This window comes from Anomaloglossus baeobatrachus, chromosome 2 (assembly GCF_048569485.1).
Source record: "Anomaloglossus baeobatrachus isolate aAnoBae1 chromosome 2, aAnoBae1.hap1, whole genome shotgun sequence".
Classification (NCBI taxonomy): domain Eukaryota; kingdom Metazoa; phylum Chordata; class Amphibia; order Anura; family Aromobatidae; genus Anomaloglossus; species Anomaloglossus baeobatrachus.
In genome coordinates this window covers 213,408,005-213,429,406 of record NC_134354.1, presented here as the reverse complement: position 1 = coordinate 213,429,406, position 21,402 = coordinate 213,408,005, and the positions used below count along the sequence as shown (strand labels likewise).

Below are 21,402 nucleotides of genomic sequence, written 5' to 3'. Positions count from 1 at the left end.
CCTTCCTAGAGTAATCGGGAATTGAGGGTCTAGATACTAGTCCCTTTTTATTTGGTTTTAGCTTGATAGGGTGTTATTAGCATTCATATATTGATAACAAGTAGCGCATAGTGGGTGCAGAGCCTTGTTTTTGAATGTAAATCCTCTGTGGAGGTTAATTTTGTTTTGATCTAGTTGCAAGAAGAAACAAGTGTTAATTAAGTGTTTATGCATTTGTTGTAGTAAATTGCATCCCTCGATTGAACTCTGGTCTGAGGCTAGGATGAACCATCCAGGGACTCGGTGGTCACCCAAATGGAGAATGGAGGAATATATATCTGTAATCACAATCAACATCCTGGGACAAAATTAATTGGATTGTCATCGTTATGAAGAAACTTTTGAATTTATTATGACATGGACTCTAATATTGGATTGAGTCATTTACTGGTGGATCCGGGTTGTAATTTTGAATTAAGAATCTTCCATAGGGATTTGAAGATGTTGAGAAATTTTTCGTGTTCCTTGTTCCCCGCTTTCTTCCCTGCTGTTCCTTCCCCCTTTCCCCCCCCTCCTCCCCCCCCCTTCCCTTTTTACCTATTCCTTCTCCACCCTCCCCCATCCCTTATCCCCCAGTTCCTTTTCCCTGATCCCCTCCCCTCTCCCTATGATAGGCAATTGAGCACGGTCTGGGATAGCTTTTTATACAATTGTTTGCCATTGGTTAAGTGTAAGTCACCTGGAGTTCAGTTGTGACCAGGAGGGCAGCATTACAATATTGCAGAATATATGATGGGTATAGTTACCCCGGGGGGTATAATCTAATGCGATTTTGGATAGAATGTTGGGACGGGTGTGACCATCACTCCCCTTATAATAGTTATATACGAAATAATAGGACTCCTTTTGTAATGCTACATGGTATGGTCCTTCACTGAGTTCCTACTACTGGAGGGAGCAGTATAGTTAGGATACTGTCATTGAACTCGGGTGGGTTTTTCCCCCTTTTTGTAACATCAACCATGGGTTTAGTAATGTATACTTAATTACTTAGATCAAGCTTATACGGAACATAATTCCCCTGTACGCGGCCCTACCTAGCTTGCCGGGTGCTCACTCCAATTTTGCGGTAACCTTGCAGCGCCTGCTGTTGTGTTTGGTTGCCATGGTAGCAATACCGAGGCCACTGACACGCAGCGTGCGTTTCAACCACCGGAACTTGGAGAGGGCCGTGATATACCCGGAGGTATGGATGTGTCCGCGTCACCAATGGGGGTGGGCCGGGCATACGTCACCGCACACACAGTATGGAGGTTCCGGTACCACTATAAAAAGGCGCACTTTTCAAAGATATGCACACACGTCCCCTGAAGAAGTGGGAAACGCGCGTCGGGATAAAGGACGGTCACGCCAATTGCTATTACAGTCAGGTCAGTGTATCTCTACATTGCCGTAGTTTGCTTCAGCCACTCTGGGGAGGTAATTGTCTAAGGCAGAGACGCTGGTTTCACTGGGTGTTAGCTTACTTGTAATGGAATCACTAAGGATTCACTTTAATATATGAGTGTGATCAGCCTGGTGAGGCCAGGTAGAATCCTTATAAGTCCGAGATATATAATATTAATTATAGTGATAATAAAATCATCTGTTGTACTTCAGTATTAATTACATAACCGGTTGTATACCCAGCGGTCATGGCAGGAACTGCAGGTGAGCTTGAATAACACATATAGGCTATTGTAGGATTAATTATCTCCAGACGGCATTGTGGAGATTACTGTTATAATGTTGGTATGTTGACATGTCCAGTGTGATAAGTCTGATATCTCTTGTTTGACACATGTGATTGTTAATATTTTTATATGAATCAATAAAGTCTAGCATTTTAGGTTAAACACCGTCCCTAATGGTTCTTTGTGGTTATAAATATATACTTATATAAAAATAAACAACAACAAAAAGAGGAATTACATCCTCCAATAGCTACGCAATTACTCACAGAACAATGGCAGATGTAAACTGCCTAGGCCAAAAAAACAATTGCACTACTACCAGGATGCAGCAAGACCTCTAATAAATGGAGGCATCACAGGTGCAAAATGAGCAAATCACTCTACCGTGTCCAATAATGGACGGGAGCGATTGCTTGATGGTAAAATTGCACACTTGTGACTTGCATACGACAGAATGGGAATAATTGTTCATTTTTCCTTTCAAAGATTACAGTTTCAAATTCTCTAGGAGGCAAAAAATAAAACAAAACAAAAAGCTTTTAATGATCCTTTTTGGGTCCAGCGCTGCATCTCGCCAATGCTCTGGTGTTTGTTAACTGCTATAACATTCATGTCATGACTAATGTTCTGCTGCCAAATCACTGAACTCAGCTGTTCTTGCCATCTACATCAGCATGTCCACTGAGCTCTGTGATTGACTGCAGGTCTGTCAACTTGACGTCACCACTAAAGCAGATCAACAAAGACCGGAGGAGCAGAGAAAATCAATGCTGGACCCAAAAAGGGTGACTAAACCTTTTGATTCTTGCCTCTCTGAGCATTCGAAAGAGGACAACCCCTTCAATTACGGTGTGTGGGCAATGAACCTCCTTTAGCAAAACTTTGCGCTGGTTTTAGGACCATATGTCTTTGTTATATATTCATCACTTTCATTGTTGTTCTGACCTTCAAAGAATCTTTCCTGACATTCTATCTGGATATGTGAGACAGTGTGAAGTGTGCAGAGAAAAGGTTAAAGCAGTAATTATCACGTTAATGAAATGCAAGGCTCCTCAATTCCCTGGACTTATCTTCCTCCTTCATGTACATGCCATTAGGATTCCTATTAATTAATTTACCTATCATGTTTAACAGCAGCTGCTCTGTATAAGATCCGAATTTGTATAGCAAGTCTGAAAATGACAGAGAAATAGAGCAATTACGAGGAGTGATCAGTGAAAATAGTCTGTAAAGTATAAATGCTATCGTATATAAATATAGTGCCCTTAGAGACATTTACACTGCACGATGTGCGGTTTTCAGCCTCACCAAAGGGTTAATTTATACCTACAGATCGGTGGCACTAAGTTACCACCGATTGGCTACTTGTTTGCTGATTGGTGGTGGTTTAATAGCATGTGTAGACAGGCACACCGAAGTTCAAATGTGCACTGAACAATATGTAGTAGATTGTTCTGAGCCTACCATTATTCTCGGCAGCACACTCCCTGTTTAGAGAGGACAGTGCGCTGCCGAGAATGAGGATCTGTAGTGCAAACCAAAAGATAATGTTTCTCGATGAACGAGCGTTTTGCTTGTGTGACGCCCCTGGACTATTCAGGTCCTCACAGGGTACTGTATGCTCTTTCTCTTTAGTGCAGTATTTAAGCCCTCATGGTTCTGGGTGTTGCCTCCATCAGCATTCTCACTTTTTTGTCACGTTTTTTGGTGCAGTTTTGTGTTAGAACTTTCGGACATTTGACTTCCTAGCAAAGTCTGTGAGAAGTCAGATTTGCTATGCGCATATTGCAGTTTATTTATCAGCGTTTTTTGTCAAAAGTTTGTGACTAAACAGAAGCAGCATGTTCATTCTTCTAGCGTTTTTGTCAACATTTGTCTCAAAAACACACGAAAAACGCACCTACATTACAAGCGTTTTTTTCCACATTTCCAGGCGCTCTCTGACAAGGTGCAGTTTTGGTTGCAGTTTGTGTGCAGAAAAAACTGCAGCGTGCGCTTGTAGCCTAAATGCCCCTCTAAAGGCCCCGTCACACTAAGCAACATCGCTAGCAACATCGCTGCTAACGAACAACTTTTGTGACGTTGCTAGCGATGTTGCTGTGTGTGACATCCAGCAACAACCTGGCCCCTGCTGTGAGGTCGTTGGTTGTTGCTGAATGTCCTGGGCCATTTTTTAGTTGTTGCTGTCCCGCTGTGAAGCACAAATCGCTGTGTGTGACAGCGAGACAGCAACAACTAAATGTGCAGGCAGCAGGAGCCGGCTTCTGCGGAGGCTGGTAACCACAGGAAACATCGGGTAACCAAGAAGCCCTGTCCTTGGTTACCTGATATTTACCTTTGTTACCAGCCTCCGCGGCTCTCACTGTCAGTGCCGGCTCCTGCTCTGTGCACATGTAGCTGCAGGACACATCGGGTTAATTAACCCGATGTGTGCTGTAGCTAAGAGACCAGGGAGCCAGCGCTAAGCGGTGTGCGCTGCTCCCTGCTCTGTGCACATGTAGCTGCAGCACACATCGGGTAATTAACCCGATGTGTGCTGTAACTAGGAGAGCAGGGAGCCAGCGCTCAGTGTGCGCTGCTCCCTGCTCTCTGCACGTGTAGCTCCGTGCGCTGGTAACCAAGGTAAATATCGGGTTGGTTACCCGATATTTACCTTAGTTACCAAGCGCAGCATCTTCCACGCGGCGCTGGGGGCTGGTCACTGGTTGCTGGTGAGCTCACCAGCAACTCGTGTAGCGACGCTCCAGCGATCCCTGCCAGGTCAGGTTGCTGGTGGGATCGCTGGAGCGTCGCAGTGTGACATCTCACCAGCAACCTCCTAGCAACTTACCAGCGATCCCTATCGTTGTTGGGATCGCTGGTAAGTTGCTTAGTGTGACTGGACCTTAAGGTGTATCTGTACAGGCTAATAATTAGGGAAAGAGTGTTCAAACTAATGCTCGTTTCCTGACTTGAAGAGAATCTCTCAGCAGGTTTTTTCTATTTAATCTGATAACAGCATATGTTGAAACCCTGATTCCAGGAATGTGTTACTTATTACCCTGTCTCCTGTAATTTCAATACAATCCATGGTTTATCAGCAGAAGATTATCACTAGGTTTCACTTGCACTTCAATCCAGCTAATCTGTGTAAACCCGCCCCCATCTATGATTGACAGCTTGCTCACAATGCAAAATGTAAATATGAAGCTGCCAATTAGTGATGTGGACAGGGTTTTACACAGCCCAGAAATCTTAGCTCTGCTATGTCTACATCAGACAGAACAGGGTTTCTATCAAAACTGCACCGAGCAGTCCAGTAAGTGATGCACTGCTGAAATCAGGCTCTCTGCCATTACATTATGCTGACAGATTCCCTTTACCAGGCCAGCAATCACTCAATTAACAAGAAAAAGGCTCATGATGCAGTGCAGTGATTTATAAGCTAGCTTAAAAATGATACTTGTCATAGTCCTGACCAGCGGTGCAATTTCTGCATTACGGTTTTCTCTTGTACTCTCCTGTGGTCCCAGTGTCTGTCTGTGCATGGTAGGAATCTCCCTACCAGCATTTCCGGTACCCTTTCAGTGTCGGACAGGCTGTTTCCAGTCTCCGGGTCACCCTCTGGTTGGTGGGAGGGGTCTGCGCACCTGCTCTGTATTCTGGGTAATTGCTGGGCTTCTTTAGGAATCGATGTCAGCCGGAACGATGCCAGTCATATTTTCTGGTTTGCTACAGTAAGTGCCTGGCTCCTGGTTAGTGTGGTAGATTGATCTTGGTGCTCGACCCCAGGCTGACCCCTGACTTTCCTCTGCCTGTTCCCCCTGACTCTCTGTTACCGTCTGGCTCCTGACCTCCTGCTCTCTCCTGACTATGGCCTTGTCTACCCCTACGTGTCCTTTACGTGCTCTCCTGTTTATCTGTACATCGACTCTGTTCTTGTCTGCTCCTTGTGTATAGTTGCGTCCTCCTGATACTGACCTCGGCTTGTCTGACTTCTCCGCTGCTCTTGCAGCACACACGTGCTCACAGCGCCAAATAGTTGCAACTCCATCCGGAAAATTAAGTGTCTAGCATCACATATCTGCCTGTGAGCGTCATGACAATAGTTTTCGGCAGCACATCATCATGTATAAACAGGTTATGCACTTCCAATAACGATGATATGATGAAATTCAGTGAGCACATAATAAATAATTTAAAAAACGGGTGTGCGGACCCCCTTTTTGATATTTGATACTCAGCTATGATAAAGCCCACAGCTGGGAGCTGGTATTCTCAAGCTGTGGAGGCCCATGCTTATTGCCTCCCCCAGCTTAAAAATAGTACTTGCAGCTGCCCAGGATTGTCACATCCATTAGATGTGACAATCCTGGAACTTTACCCGGCTCATCCCAATTGATCTGGTGAAGTGGCAGTTGGGGTAATACAGGATTATTAACTCACAGCTGCCACTAAACCCTAGATTAGTAATGGGAGGTGTCTATGAGATATGAGTGAAAAGATATAAACACAAACACCAAAAAAACCTTTATTTGAAATAAAATACAAAAAACACATCCTCTTTTACCCCTTTATTAACCCTCAAAATTCTTAAGTCTGACGTAATCCATATGACAATTCCAGCTCTGCTACATCTGAAGTAACGGCGCGTGACTATAGATCATGACTGCTGTGAGCTCCAGGCAGAGACTGAGCTGCATGATGAGCAGTGACTTCACTCAGTTTATTTACAGTCACAGCTGGAGGTTACCACGGTCCTCCATCTGTGATCGCAGGTAACTTAACTCGTATGAGAAAACTGATGTCTGAACGACCCCTTACTCTACAGCCACAGACCTGTCAGAGGCCACAGCCACTGAGTACGCTGGTGTCTCATCACTATGTTTTAGTACATATGATCAGCACTCTGTCCTTAAGGCCGCGGCCACATGGGGGACTAATACGATCGGACCTCAGCTGCGGGGAACGGACTGACACTGAGGATGGGAGGGCCAGTGCTGAGGAGGGGAAGGCCAGCGCTGAGGAGGGGAGAGATTTATCTCCCTCTCTCCTCTGTTGCCGGCTATTGCCATTCTCGCCCTGCACTCACGGTACACCGGTGTACCGCGAGTGCAGTGCGATGTTTCTTTCACCCCATAGACTTGAATGGGTGCGAGAGAAAGACTCTCACATTACAATCGTAGCATGCTGCAATTGTTTTCTCGGTCGGATTGGGGCCGAGAAAATAAATCGCTCATGGGTGCTGACACATAGGTTAATATTGGTCCGAGTGGAATGCAATGTTTTATCGCGTTCCACTAGGTCCGATTTTTATGCCGTGTGTCTTAGGCCTAACACGTAGTGCACGTGGAGTTAACAATGTAAATCAGAGAAAATCCCAGCACTCACTTTATATTTAATTTCCTTGCTGAAAATTGATCCAATTTTGGTTCTCATACTAATGTGTCATATGCAGAAACTGACGCATGTGGTGACATCAGTTACAGTGAAGCAGGTCACAATCAGAACATTGCAGCTGGTTCCCTGGATTTACTTCAGTTTAGTTGATCTCTTTCTATTTTCATCTGACAGATGGCTGAGCGAGCAGAACTTATCAGTCTCATATTGTAGACAGAGTGGTGTGGAAAGTCCAGACAACCAGATTATAATGTTGAAACTATCAGGACCAAAATTAAATTATTTTCTTTTAATATTTATTTTTTAATTTATGAGAAACATGTATAATATACACATACATAAACATAATACAAATACTAAAGCCAGGCTGTGCAAGAACTCACTATATGGCTATAGGAAAAACATGTAATAAAGATGATTTTGTAATAATTTTCAGCAAAAAGTAATGGCTTGTTTTATATCCAGGTGAGCTCCTATGAGCATGGTGTGGGATATCAAATGCTTGGAAATGTGGTCACTCTGGCTTTGGGCGCCTTCCCCTTTTTCTTCAATATATGCCAACGGGACATGGAAAAGATATTTTCACTGACGAGTAAGGAGTACCTGGCGATCTTCTGTGGTGGACCCCCGACACCTCTCCTCTTCATTCTCTCATTCATTAATCTGGTGCTTCGTTTCTGTCTCACCTGGATGTTCTTCTTCTTGATGTGCGTGGCAGAACGAACGTACAAACAGGTTGGTATGGTATAATGGGTTTATTTTATAGCATGATAACGGTACACAGTTTTAAGAGACATGTAATATATTGAAATGTATTTGTGTAATGGCTAAGAATTTCATCACGGAGTTTTTGATCCCTTTCCAAAAATCCCTCAGCCTTCCTGATTCCATAAATATTTTTTTTAGTATTGACTTACCTTAGAGAAGTACCTTCATATGCCAGTCTACTCTCTGGTCACATGATGCCCTTGATTTGGAGAGGAAGTCTTGGGAGGTACAAGCATAGCTGGATGCGCCTGTTTGAAAAAGTGATCAACAGTTAAAGGGAATCTGTCACCAGGCTTTGGCTTCTTCATCTGATGTGGGGGGAAGAGATCCAGATTCTGGCAATGTATCACTTACTGGGCTGCCTGTTTCAGGTTTTATCTGCTCCAGATCTACCAATTCTCTGAATACTGAGTTCTGTATAACCCCACCCACACCACTGATTGGCATTTTTCTGAGTACACTGTGCATAGGCAGAAAGCTGCCAATCAGTGGTGGGGGCGGGGTTATACAGAGATTATGAATATGGAAGACCACATGATAGCTGGTTTACTTGAACTGTAGTGATAATCTCTCACTAATAAATCTATAATTTTACCATAACTATAACAAGCAGTGACACATCTTTGGAATCATTTTTTACATGATGTTACTCACTGATTAGGTGGCAAAACTTGGTGATGGATTTCCAATAATTTGAGAAGGAGGCAGGGAGGGAGTAGGCTGGTGTGCCCTGGGAGGATTCACAAGTCTATAGTCACATAGACTGACACATAGAATGACTGCAAACTTCATTCTAGACTGGTCAACCCCTTTAAATAGGAAACCCTGTTTGGTGTTTGGTCTTGAAAAATGAATGCCATATTGACATCATACATAGGTACGGATGACAATATAGATGGAAAATTCTTATTTTTTTTACGAAAAATAGATGATTTAACAGTTACAGAAAAGTATAAAACTCACTTAAAACACAAATAATGTTAAACTAAATATATGCAACTATAATTTCCCTTTATACAGTATACTTACCTTCAGACCTGTTGATGCTTTTTCTATAATGCTAATTATTTTCTGTCTTAAAGAGGTATCACCTCACACAGCTCTAAATTGAAAGAATATCTAATTAACAGCAGGGAATGTATGTAAAGTAACACGAGGTAGATTTGTAGAAGCACAATAACAGTTGTTTTGTGCTATACAAATTTTACATATCTTGTACAATGCACCATACAATTAAATGAAAAGAGGTAGTTGTTATCAAAGGATAATGATAGTCATTCTGATTGCTGCACGCTGACATTTATAGATGGGAGTAAAGGAGCCGCCGTCTTGTATGCATCATGCAAATGTAACATGTAATGTACTCCAGTATTATCTGACGTGTCACATAATTCTTACCTATCATTAAATATTCTCTAGCAAAAACTTGTAGCACATAAGAGTACATGAATTTTTCTAATATATGTTATACAGGCAAGTAGCTATATTGTCTCCTGACCATGCCGTCAGGTCTGTAGTAGACACAGACAGAAGAGGGACTCCTCTTGTAAGAACAGCAATAATGTGTCTCTTTACAGTTTGGGTTCGCCCATCACTAGTCTCTGACAGAGGCTGCTTGATGTTTTAGAGGTGGGTGTGAGCCCCTTGACCTCTTGGACCCTTGTATTGCTTCATGGGTTGCACCAATCGTCTGTCCACCATCTCGGAAGTTACTCTCCAAAAATTTACAAAAATGTAAAAAGGCATATTCAACTCTATGATAGATGCCACATGTTCATGTGGCAGAAAATTATTGATTCATCATTAATAAGAGTCATGGTACTGAGTAGTATTAGAATGTGAGGTGCAGAGACCTCCGAATTTGATTTTTTTACTTTCGCACACAATTCTGAGCTTAATTGTAAATATATATTTTTTTGCTGTACAACCCATGTAAAGGGGTTATCCACTACTAGGACAACCCCTTTTGATTACACGTTTCCCCCAGGTAAAATAAAAAAGCTTATACTCACCTCCCGTACCGGCGCCGTTCCAGGGGTTTGCATTTCTGGGACTCACGTAATGGTGTGATGTCACATGAGCCCTACTTCCAAACAATACCGGTTTCTGTCTCCCCGCCTTTGGACCAAACAAGTTAATCAACAGGAAGTGATCGCTGTGGTTACATTCACTTACTGATGATTGCTCGTTTGGTCCAAAGGCAGAGGAGGGCCAGAGCCTCTGCTGTACTATCACTATAGGGGGAAAGACTCCTGTCAGATGTGGAAGGAGACCAATTTTTTCCACCAAACAGTGGCAATAGTATCAAAGGAAAACATTTCAGCAAAAATTATGAAAAAGGGTCATTTTAAGTTTCCAGGACGTTCTGTATAATGTAAAAAAAAATCTTTTGTTATGCTCATCTAGGCAGCGGTAAGGCCAATAGGTGTCACTGGTCTTGGGTCCGGCGCCTCTTCTATACTGTGAAGTCGCTGTCTTCATTCCCAGCTCCATATGAATGATTTGTCCTACGTCATCCACACAGAGGCCTTAATTGCGCTCCTGCGCAAGCACACTTTGATCGTCCCTGCTGAGGACAGATTGAAGTGCGCACAGGAAGGCAATCTTTGACTTTTCCCCATGCCTGCGCATTACAGTAATTTGCTCTGCCATCAGCAGGGCAAAACAAAGTGCCCATGTTCAGGAGCGCAATGGAGGCCTCTGTGTGGATGATGTAGGATGCGACATTCACATGGAGCTAGGAAGGTTGGTGATGGAAGGTAGAGAGAAGGCAACGGACTGATACCAGAAATGCCCATTTGACCCGACTACCCCCCAGGTGAGTATAATAAAGGTCAGAGCAGCCTGGGCACATTCATACAGCGTTCCAGAATCTTGTATATAAGGGCTTACTTATAGTGGCGGCAGGTTATAAGGGAAAATTCTGGTGACAGGTTCCCTTTAAAGAGAAAATATTAGCATGACAATCTTCATCAGAAGCTCTAAAAAGTTGCAGGATATTGTAGGTTTCCAATTGTTATCAGCAGAATCTCTTTCAAATGTGTTCTCATCATACATCTGGTTTAACTAATACTTTTTTTGCCCACAAAAAATAACAATACCAAAGTACCTTTGGATAGGTTTAAATAATGTTTGGGTCCAATCCGATGGGTGTCCTTGGTTGCAGCTTCTTCACGCTGATCATCGTCTTTTTATGATGATTGATGTGAAAGATGCCTCCTGCGCCATGAATGTCGCTGGGCAAAATCTCGTCCCATGCAGTGACAGTGCCGGCTTGCGCAGGCACACTTCGCTCTGCCCTACTGCGAGCAGAGCCATAGGTGCGCATGCGCAAACCAGTAAGGTCTCTGAGCAGGAGTGAGAATTTGCCCAGACACAGGAGATTTCATCCACATTCCAAGGCAAAATCTCATGCCTGCATAGAGACCTCACCAGATTGCACCTGCACACCTATGTATTTGTCTCTACACGCATTGGGGCAGAGGGAAGTGCGCCTGTGAGAGCTAGCAATGTCTCTGCGCATGTGCGAGTGTCGCGGGCGGGGGGTGCGCTGCTCGACCGCGCTCGCGGCTCGGTTCCGGCTGCTGCTGCTCGGTGGCTCGAGCGGTGGGCCGGATCCGGGGACTCGAGCGGCACTCCTCACCCATGAGTGAAAGGGGTTGGTTTGGGAATTTGGTTCGTGACGCCACCCACGGGTCGTGGTGAGGTTGGGGCACCACCGCTGCTGGTGATGGGGATCCCGGGAGCGTTGTTAGGGAGCAGCTGGGATGTTTTCCCCTCCGTGGGTAGGGGTTGGTGGTCCCGGGGCCCGGTAAGGTGGAGGGAGGAATGCAGGGTAGGTGAGGTGCAGGGTCGCGGGGGCAGTGCGGTGCCAGATGGCACGGTGGTACTCACTCAGCCAATAACAGATACAGAGTCTCCGGTAAAACAAACGGCTGGATGGACGGGTCCCGCAGCCGGCTGCTGTGATCACTCCCGGATGGTTGGTGGTGGCTGCCTTTCCCTGCACCTGGTGTGTGTGTCTTCGGTCCCGATGGCTTCCCACCGGTAACCCGCTCCCCAGCTTGGATAGATGCCAGGGGAGCCCCTTTTGCCCGCAGGCTCTGGCCCTGGGAGCTCTAGCTCTGGCGGTAGCTGTCACTCCCGGTTTGGTTTGGACGGTTGCCTTCAATCGGGTCTTGATTGCTAGGAAACCCCGGAGGTTCCCATCGCTAACGGATTTAACCAGTTCAACGGCGACTCCCAGCCTGGTCGGGGTCCGCAGGCCCTGCCGGTTTGTGCTGGCTTCTCTTCACTCCCCAGTTCGGTACCGGTGGGCCACTGCCCAGCCCCGGCCCTACGGTTCCGCGTCGATAGGCCACTCCTGCAGACGGCCACCACCGTCTGCCAACCTTGCAGTATGTGCCCGGGCCACGTACCCAGACACGGTCAGTCTGCTCCTCACTTGCCACTTCACTCCTTCTACTTCACTCTCTCCAAATGTTCTGACTTCCTTTCCCGCCTCCAGGACTGTGAACTCCTCAGTAGGTGGGGCCAACTGCCTGGCTCCACCCCACCTGGTGTGGACATCAGCCCCTGGGAGGCAACAAGGATTTGTGTGTGCGGCTGATGTGCCTAACCGGGGTGTGGGGTGTGTTGTTGCAGTACCTGTGACGTCCTGGCTTGTCCAGGGCGCAACATTCCCCCTTGGTTAAATGCAGACCGTCCACGGGCTGCCCGTCCATCACCGGTTTTATTTTTGCAACTGAAAAAGATAAATATATGGTAAACGGCAAACATATTAACATAAGCATTTTTCATGGAACTTCCCTTAACGGGAGGCACTTTCTTTAACGTTACTAACAGTACATTTTTATTAACAACACATGGCTTACGCTCTCTCCCACCCAAACAACCTGGCCCTGAAGCTGCCCCTAAGAAAATGGGCAGCACCCCTTGACCCCAGTCCAGTTCAAGGCTGCCCGAGCGGGTATGGGTACAGTATTTCATACCCTACGGTCTTTTCAGGGGGACCCACGTCCATGGGGAACCCCTGACCCCCGGAGGTTGGCCACCGGTCCAGGTGGTGGCCGGGCCCCAGCCTATAACACTGCGGGCCCTTCCTCCAATCTGCCTCTCCGGAGGCGGCAACGGAATTAAGCCAAATATTTACATGCCACAAGTTTGTGGTTGCCCTGCAAGTTCTCGGGCGTGTCCGTAAGCAGTTCCTTACGCACGGTGCAAAAGGTCCCCACTGGGACAAACTTGCCTGCAACGGCCGGTTCAATCACGGTTGACAATCTGGTTACAGTTTGGTTGATTACTTTCATTCATTTACTCATTTATACAATCAGTGGACTGCACCCCTAAATGTTGGTTTCCCTGTACCTAAGCGGGGGCCTACCTAGGTTGGGACGTGTGGACCTACGGGGCCCCAGGTCAGTGGTGACAGGCAGTGGGACAGAGGGACCAACTGGTTCCTCTTCCCGTCTATCGTGTGGGGCAGGCGGAGGCATAGGGGAGCTGGGTACAATTGCATCCCTGGGCACTGGCTCATCGTTGACCACTTCCAACACTTTCTCATCCACGGGTTGTGGGAACAGTATTACTGGAAGAATCACTGCGCCGTTCTGCGTAGGCCAATCTGCCGGGAAATCGCCCATCATGGTGTGGATTACCCCTTTTTCTTTCTCCTCAGCCGGTCTGGGAACCGGAGCTTCCGTTACTACCCTCAATGGTGGTGGGCACCTCTTCAGGTGGTCCCTGGAAACCGTGGCCAAGGTCTTCCCCTGGTCACGACTGATCTGGTAGGACTTCCCATTCTCCCACTCGGTGGGTTGGATAACATATGGGGTCTTCTCCCATTGGTCATCCAGCTTATGGGTTTGTCTCTTCCGCTTCAGCACCACATCCCCAGGCTGGAAGGGGCCTGCAGGGGCCTTCCTGTTGAAGCACTGCTCCTGCTGCTCTCGACTCCGGCGCAAGTTCTTTTCTACGTATTCTTGAACCTGTCGGTACTGCGCCCTTCGCTGAGCATCCCATCTAGCAGTCGAAGGGAGGGCTTCTGGGGCTTCCAGACCCATTTCTAGGTCCACTGGCAGCCGACTGGGCCGAGCTCTCATCAGGTACGCCGGTGTGCACTTCGTGGAACTGGAGGGGATGTTGTTGTATATATCGACCAAGTCAGGTAGCTTTTCTGGCCACAGGTTCCGCTCTTCCAACGGTAATGTCTTGAGGAGGCCCAGGACCAGGTGGTTCATCTTTTCACACATGCCGTTGGTCTGGGCATGGTAAGGCGTGGTCCGAATTTTCTTACAGCCGTACAACTGGCAGAATTCCTGAAACACCTCCACTTCAAAAGCCGAGCCCCGGTCGGTAAGCACCCTCTCCGGGTATCCGTGCGGTCGGCAGAAATAAGCCTGGAATGCTCTAGCGGCGGTACGGCCGGTCAGGTCCTTGACTGGGACAACCACCATGAATCTTGAATAGTGGTCTACAATGGTCAGAGCGTAGGTATACCCACTTCGGCTAGGGGTGAGCTTCACGTGGTCGAGGGCAACCAGCTCCAGCGGTTGGTGCGTGATGATTGGGCGCAGCGGGGCTTTCTGACTGGCCTCGTCCCTTCTTCTCAGCGCACAGGGACCACATTCTCGGCACCAGGCCTCCACAGACTCCCGCATCCCACTCCAGTAAAACCGCTCCCTCAGCAGCATCTCTAGCTTCTTCCACCCAAAGTGCCCGGCACCGTCATGGTATGCCTGCAGGACAGTGGGCACGTTAGTCTGGGGAATCACCAGCTGGCGAACCTTCTCGTGGGTCTTCGGGTTGATCAATTCTCAGTACAGATTTCCCTGGTGCAGGTACAGCCGGGCTCGTTCCTTCCACAGTCGTTGGGCCTCGGCGGGGGCAGCAGGGTCTATCCCGGCGGAGCCCTGTTCCACCAGAGTCTTGACCAAGCGGACGGCAGGTGCCCGATCTTGGGCTTCTTGCCACTCTTGGCTGGGCAGCGGATCTAAGTTCACCTGTTGTTGATGGACATGTAACTTCTCGGCTGGCGGCCGGTGGAATGCAGGCAGCTCAATCTCTTCGAGGTCATCATCATCCGGCCCTTCTCCCAACAGGTGGGGCATCCGGGAGAGTGCGTCTGCATTAGCATTCTTACGGCCGGCTTGGTACTTGATGGTGAAATCATAATTAGCCAACCTGGCCACCCACCGCTGCTCCAATGCACCCAGCTTAGCTGTATCCAGATGGGTTAGCGGGTTGTTGTCTGTATAAGCGGTGAGCTGGGCCGCTGCTAGGTAATGGCGGAATCGCTCAGTGATGGCCCACACCAGTGCTAAGAGCTCAAGCTTGAAAGAGCTGTAGTTCTCAGGATTCCTTTCCGTAGGTCGGAGTTTCCTGCTAGCATAAGCGATCACCTTCTCTCTTCCGTCCTGGATCTGGGACAAGACCGCTCCCAAGCCTACATTACTGGCATCGGTGTACAGGATGAATGGGAGACTGTAGTCTGGGTACGCCAGGATTTCTTCCCCAGTCAGAGCTGTCTTCAGCTGACGGAAGGACTCTTCATGCTTTTCCTCCCACACCAATGGGGTTCCAGGGGACTTGCCACTCTTGGTCTGTCCCATGAGGAGGTCTTGCATGGGGGCAGCCATTTTCGTGTATCCCTTAGTGAAGGGCGGTAGTAGCCCACCAGACCCAGGAACTGTCTCACCTCTCTCACCGTGGTCGGTCTCGGCCAGTCTTGAATGGCAGTGATCTTTTCGGGGTCTGGGGCGACGCCTTCTGCGCCCACCACATGTCCGAGGTACTGCACCCTGGGCTTCAATAGATGACACTTTGAGGGCTTCAATTTCATCCCATACTTGGCAAGGGACGCGAACACCTCAGCTAGGTGCTCCAGGTGGGCCTCATACGTTTGTGAGTACACAATTACATCATCCAGGTACAACAAGACGGTCTCGAAATTCAGATGTCCCAGACAGCATTTCATCAGCCGTTGGAAGGTTCCAGGGGCATTGCACAGCCCGAACAGCATGCTGTTGAACTCACAGAGTCCCATGGGGGTAGCAAAGGCGGTCTTCTCACGGTCTTCAGGCGCCACGGCCACCTGCCAGTACCCACTGGTGAGGTCAAGGGTAGAGAAGTAGTTAGCGGTTCTCGGCACGGCCAGGGACTCCTCAATACGGGGCAGAGGGTAGGCATCCTTATGCGTTATCTGGTTAATCTTCCGGTAATCCACACACATCCTCATGTGCCATTCTTCTTCTTGACCAGCACCAATGGGGCGGCCCAGGGACTACAGCTATCCCTAATAACCCCTGCCTCCTTCATGTTCCTCAACATGTCCTTGGCGCATTGGTAGTGTGCAGGGGGAATAGGTCTATATCTCTCTTTAATAGGGGGATGTTCACCGGTGGGGATATGGTGTTGGACCCCTTTAATCCGCCCAAAATCTAATGAATGTTTGCTGAAAACTCGCTCATACTCCTGTACCACACTGTATACCCCTTCTTTGTGATGTGTAGGGGTATCATCAGTGCCTACGTGTAACTCTTGACACCACTCATCTAACCGTCTCGGAGATGGGTGGGGACTGGCAGTAGGCGGTGGGGTTGGAGGAACGGCCTCCTGGATGGTGTGGGGGTCTAAGGTGAGCAACTTGGTGAGGGTAGCGTACCGGGGAAGCCTAACCTCCTCCTCCCCACAGTTTAACACCCTTACGGGCACCCTCCCTTTCTTGACGTCCACCACCCCTCGGGCGGCCATTACTGTGGGCCAGTGTTCAGAGGGCATGGGCTCTACCATGGCGGGGTAGTCTCACCCCTGGGGACCTACCGCTGCCCTACACCAAATCATCATCTCGCTCCTGGGAGGCACAATCAAAGGGGCCGCATCCATCACTCTCACTCCCCCAATCTCCCCTCCTGTTGAGTTCATTTGCTGCCGATACATCAAGGCCCGGATCTCACGCTGCACAGCCCTCTGTCGGCCTCCCACTGCGGTGGCAGCTAGCTGACGCAGTAGGGTCAACACCTCACTCATGCAGTGCGCCATCACATTAGTTCCTAGCACTACCTTCAGGTTATGATCTCTGGGTTCTTTCATTATCACAATCATTCCCTGGTGCTGCAGTTCAGCCCGTCCCACGGTCATGGCCACTTGTTTGTACCCCACTTGGGTCAAGGGGAGTCCATCGGCTGCAACCAGTGTCATGCTACCATCTGGAGGGGCAAGTTCATCAGTTCCCCAATACCGCTGATACAGTGTGTAGGGTATCGTAGTTACCTGGGATCCAGTGTCCAGGAGTGCCATCAGCGGGACGCTGTCCATGGCCAGGGGGATGATGGGCCGGGCCCCGATGTACCGGTCCCGCCAGTCGGGGGGGCCACTGGGTTCTACTCCTGAGGATTGGCCCGTGGCCCCAGGGGTTGCTCGTTTAACGGACACCGTCGGGAGTAGTGGCCGGGCTTGCTGCACCTGTAACAAATTGGAGGTCCATACCATGAGTCATTGGCCCTTCTCCGCTGCATCCAGGGGACGTCCTCTGGGCGGTCGGCGAGCTGCATTCTCCCCGAGGGATGGGGCCTTGTCAGAGGCTGGAGTGCGGCGAGGATCTTGGCGAGGTCCCCATCCATGCGGCGGACCTGGGCAGCCAGCTCTTCCATCATTCCGCCTGTGGCTGCATGCGCTGCGGGAGCTGGGAGAGAAGGGGCCACCACGATGGGAGCCGTTTCAGCTGGCCATGGGGCTACTTCAGGGACCTCAGATGCTGGGGGTTGCAAAGCTTTGATGGCCCGTTCTTTCACCACCGCAAAGTCCACGTCAGGGTGCTCTAGGGCCTATAGCCGAAGCTGCTTGCGGTCTTCCGGGGATCCCATCCCCTGCACGAACTGTTCGACCAGCATTTTGTTGCTGTCCGCATCATTAATGGTGCCCACTCACTTCAATGTGTGGAGGGCGGTTTGCAGGGTCAAGGCATAGTCTCTAATACTATCTGCAGGCCGCTGTCGGCATTGATAGAACCGCATCCGCAGCTCGGCCTCGATGCGGGTCTCGAAGGCAATCTGCAGCTTCTCAAAGATGGCGGCCACAGAGGACCGGTCCCCCTCAGCCCAGGTCTCCGCCTCCTGCTCAGCCGCGCCGGTTAGCTGCCCCAGCACTACCGCTGCACATTGCTTATCGGTCAGGGGGTACAATTCTAGGACCGGACTAAGCTTCTTCCGGAAGACCTGTAAAGCATCAGGTTTCCCGTCGTACTGCGGCAACCAGGTAGCTTTGGGCACATAGGGCAAGGAGAACGGCATCACCTGAGCAATGGCGGGGGCCGCGACCTCACCTGCTCGTGCGGCCGGAGCACGGCTGGGCCCATTCTCATTCGCGGGCACCGCTGTGGCTGCGACCGCCGCTCCTCCAGCGGCCTCGTCGGGCGCAGACATCTTGTTTCCGCCCCCCCTTGGTCTTTTCTCAGCACCTCCTCTTCAGGGGCGGAGTTTCGGCTTTCACGCCTCCACTGCTCGAGAAGACGCTCGAGCGGGAAATCTTCGCACCCAAGATGGCGGCTTCTGAAATTTTTCGGCCGGACACCACCGGCGGGACACAAGGCGCACTTCTGCCAGCCGGCAGAACGGTAAGATCCAGTTCGTGACTCCAAGTTGTCGCGGGCGGGGGGTGCGCTGCTCAACCGCGCTCGCGGCTCGGGTCCGGCTGCTGCTGCTGCTCGGTGGCTCGAGCGGTGGGCCAGATCCGGGGACTCGAGCGGCGCTCCTCGCCCGTGAGTGAAAGGGGTTGGTTTGGTTTGGGAATTTGGTTCGTGACGCCACCCACGGGTCGTGGTGAGGTTGGGGCACCACCGCTGCTGGTGACGGGGATCCCGGGAGCGTTGTTAGGGAGCAGCTGGGATGTTTTCCCCTCCGTGGGTAGGGGTTGGTGGTCCCGGGGCCCGGTAAGGTGGAGGGAGGAATGCAGGGTAGGTGAGGTGCAGGGTCGCGGGGGCAGCGCGGTGCCAGAGGGCACGGTGGTACTCACTCAGCCAATAACAGATACAGAGTCTCCGGTAAAACAAACGGCTGGATGGACGGGTCCCGCAGCCGGCTGCTGTGATCACTCCCGGATGGTTGGTGGTGGCTGCCTTTCCCTGCACCTGGTGTGTGTGTCTTCGGTCCCGATGGCTTCCCACCGGTAACCCGCTCCCCAGCTTGGATAGATGCCGAGGGAGCCCCTTTTGCCCGCAGGCTCTGGCCCTGGGAGCTCTAGCTCTGGCGGTAGCTGTCACTCCCGGTTTGGTTTGGACGGTTGCCTTCAATCAGGTCTTGATTGCTAGGAAATCCCAGAAGTTCCCGTCGCTAACGGATTTAACCAGTTTAACGGCGACTCCCAGCCTGGTCAGGGTCCGCAGGCCCTGCCAGTTTGTGCTGGCTTCTCTTCGCTCCCCAGTTCAGTACCGGTGGGCCACCGCCCAGCCCCGGCCCTACGGTTCCGCGTCGATAGGCCACTCCTGCAGACGGCCACCACCGTCTGCCAACCTTGCTATATGTGCCCGGGCCATGTACCCGGACACGGTCAGTCTGCTCCTCACTTGCCACTTCACTCCTTCTACTTCACTCTCTCCAAATGTTCTGACTTCCTTTCCCGCCTCCAGGACTGTGAACTCCTCAGTAGGTGGGGCCAACTGCCTGGCTCCACCCCACCTGGTGTGGACATCAGCCCCTGGAGGGAGGCAACAAGGATTTGTGTGTGCGGCTGATGTGCCTAACCGGGGTGTGGGGTGTGTTGTTGCAGTACCTGTGACGTCCTGGCTTGTCCAGGGCGCCACACGAGATTTTGCCTGGCAACATGGATGGCGCAGGAGGCATCATCCACGTCAATCATCACAAGAGGACAACGGTTAGTGCAAAGAGGAGGGACAGGAGCTGCAACCAAGGATGCCCATCGGACTGGACCCAAAGTTTAAATACCTTTTTATATTACCCTGTATACGTGGTGTGTACAGGGGGAGTCAGGGGATAACATGCACATTTAGCTGCTTAAGGTGCTAGTTTTGGTTTATACTTCAAAAATCTGGTGACAGGTCCCTTTTTAGTTTTTCAAAACTGGTTGTTATCATCTTCACATTTTTGTATCACATTTCTCTGTCTGTTGGGCCGCAAGGCTTCAGCAAACAGAAAACAGCCTCTGGAATGAAGACAAGCGAAGAAATATCATAGCTCAGAATGATATTCTCATTTCATCATCTCACACACAAAGCACTATGCAGCGAGACGCTCGCAATGTAAATGTAATATGCTAGAGCTACATGCCATGATAACCTTTAATAAAACAAAGTGAGCAATGGTTATTAGACGCGTCGGGCAGCCAAAGAGAACATATTCAATTAAACTACAGGAAGGGATTACTGTAGTGTAGAACTAAAGTCCTTACATACACCACAAATGCATGAAAAAGCCACAGGAAAATACATGTTGACAGTCATTTCCTAATTGCCAATGTACAGTATTAAGAGCCGCAATAGATGCAAGATAGTAAAGAATTAGGAGTAAAGTCATTCAGAGATTAGTCTTGATCCAGCCACATTTCTGAATTTCCTTAAAATGTTTAAATGATGCAATAATGGAGATTATTGTCCAATTGTTATTCAAAAAGAAAAAAAATGACTACAAGTTGTTATTGTGCCCCCCCAAGCACCATGAGTCATTTATAATATTTATGTAGCAGAGAGTTCCAGACCCCACGGGCCCTAGTGTTTTCGTTATTTTTGCACCCTCTATAAGCTGCACCCTTGCAAACATCCGCTGTGGTAGGGCCACTTTTGTTGTGTTAAGGTACTCACTGGGCCAGGTTAACAGGTAGCTAGAGATATGGCTACCTACATACCCCACCCATGGGTGTGTCTGATGTGTTTGACATGTCTGTAAAATGGAGACAGGTTGTTTGGCACATGGTGATGGGTCAGAGTGTGAGAGTGTGTGTAAGCACTGTGTGAGAAGCAGCCTCTGAGCCAGTGTGGAGAGGCTGCTGGATTCAGGACAGAGACATAGAAACCTTTCTGAAGGGTCACCCTGGGAGAAAAGAGGGCTTGCTTTGTCTGACCGGGGTCAGTGGGATACTTCTGTGGAAAAGCGTATCCAAACCTTTGCGGGGAAACCGCGACTGTTACGGGCTAGAATTCCATGTGTGTGCCTTTAAGCCGGAAGAGGCTAAATGTTTATGTTGTAAGTGCAGTTTATGTATTTAATAAACTAACTGGACTTTTAAAGAGACTGTTCCTGAGTCTACCTCACATCACATCAAAAGTGAGTAAACACCCCATCATACAGTGTGTGAACGGTGTGTAATGTCACACATAGTACATCTTTTTTTCCATTCTTTAAGAACACCCTCTATTTGAGTTTAAATGCTGGATGGAGAGCGGTGCTCAGCTTGTCTCTTCATTACGAATGAGGGAACCCGAACTGTAAAGTTCAGGGTCGTCCGTACTGAACACCTTGTGTTCGGTGCTAAACATAGAACACAGACTTTTGAGTGTACATCCGATTCCTTATTCGGGTTTGTCACTCAAATA

At 49.2% G+C, this 21,402-nt stretch overlaps 1 protein-coding gene across 4 annotated transcripts in view; it reads left to right on the top strand.

Annotated features, from left to right (window-relative positions):
- PHTF1 (putative homeodomain transcription factor 1) overlaps positions 1 to 21,402 on the top strand; it is a 217,597-nt gene that overhangs the window by 163,108 nt on the left and 33,087 nt on the right. For all 4 annotated transcript variants that reach the window (XM_075335599.1, XM_075335598.1, XM_075335597.1 and 1 more), the window contains one exon: positions 7,557 to 7,826. In XM_075335599.1, coding sequence (XP_075191714.1) covers positions 7,557 to 7,826 — 270 coding nt within the window. The remainder of the gene's footprint in view (positions 1 to 7,556; positions 7,827 to 21,402) is intronic.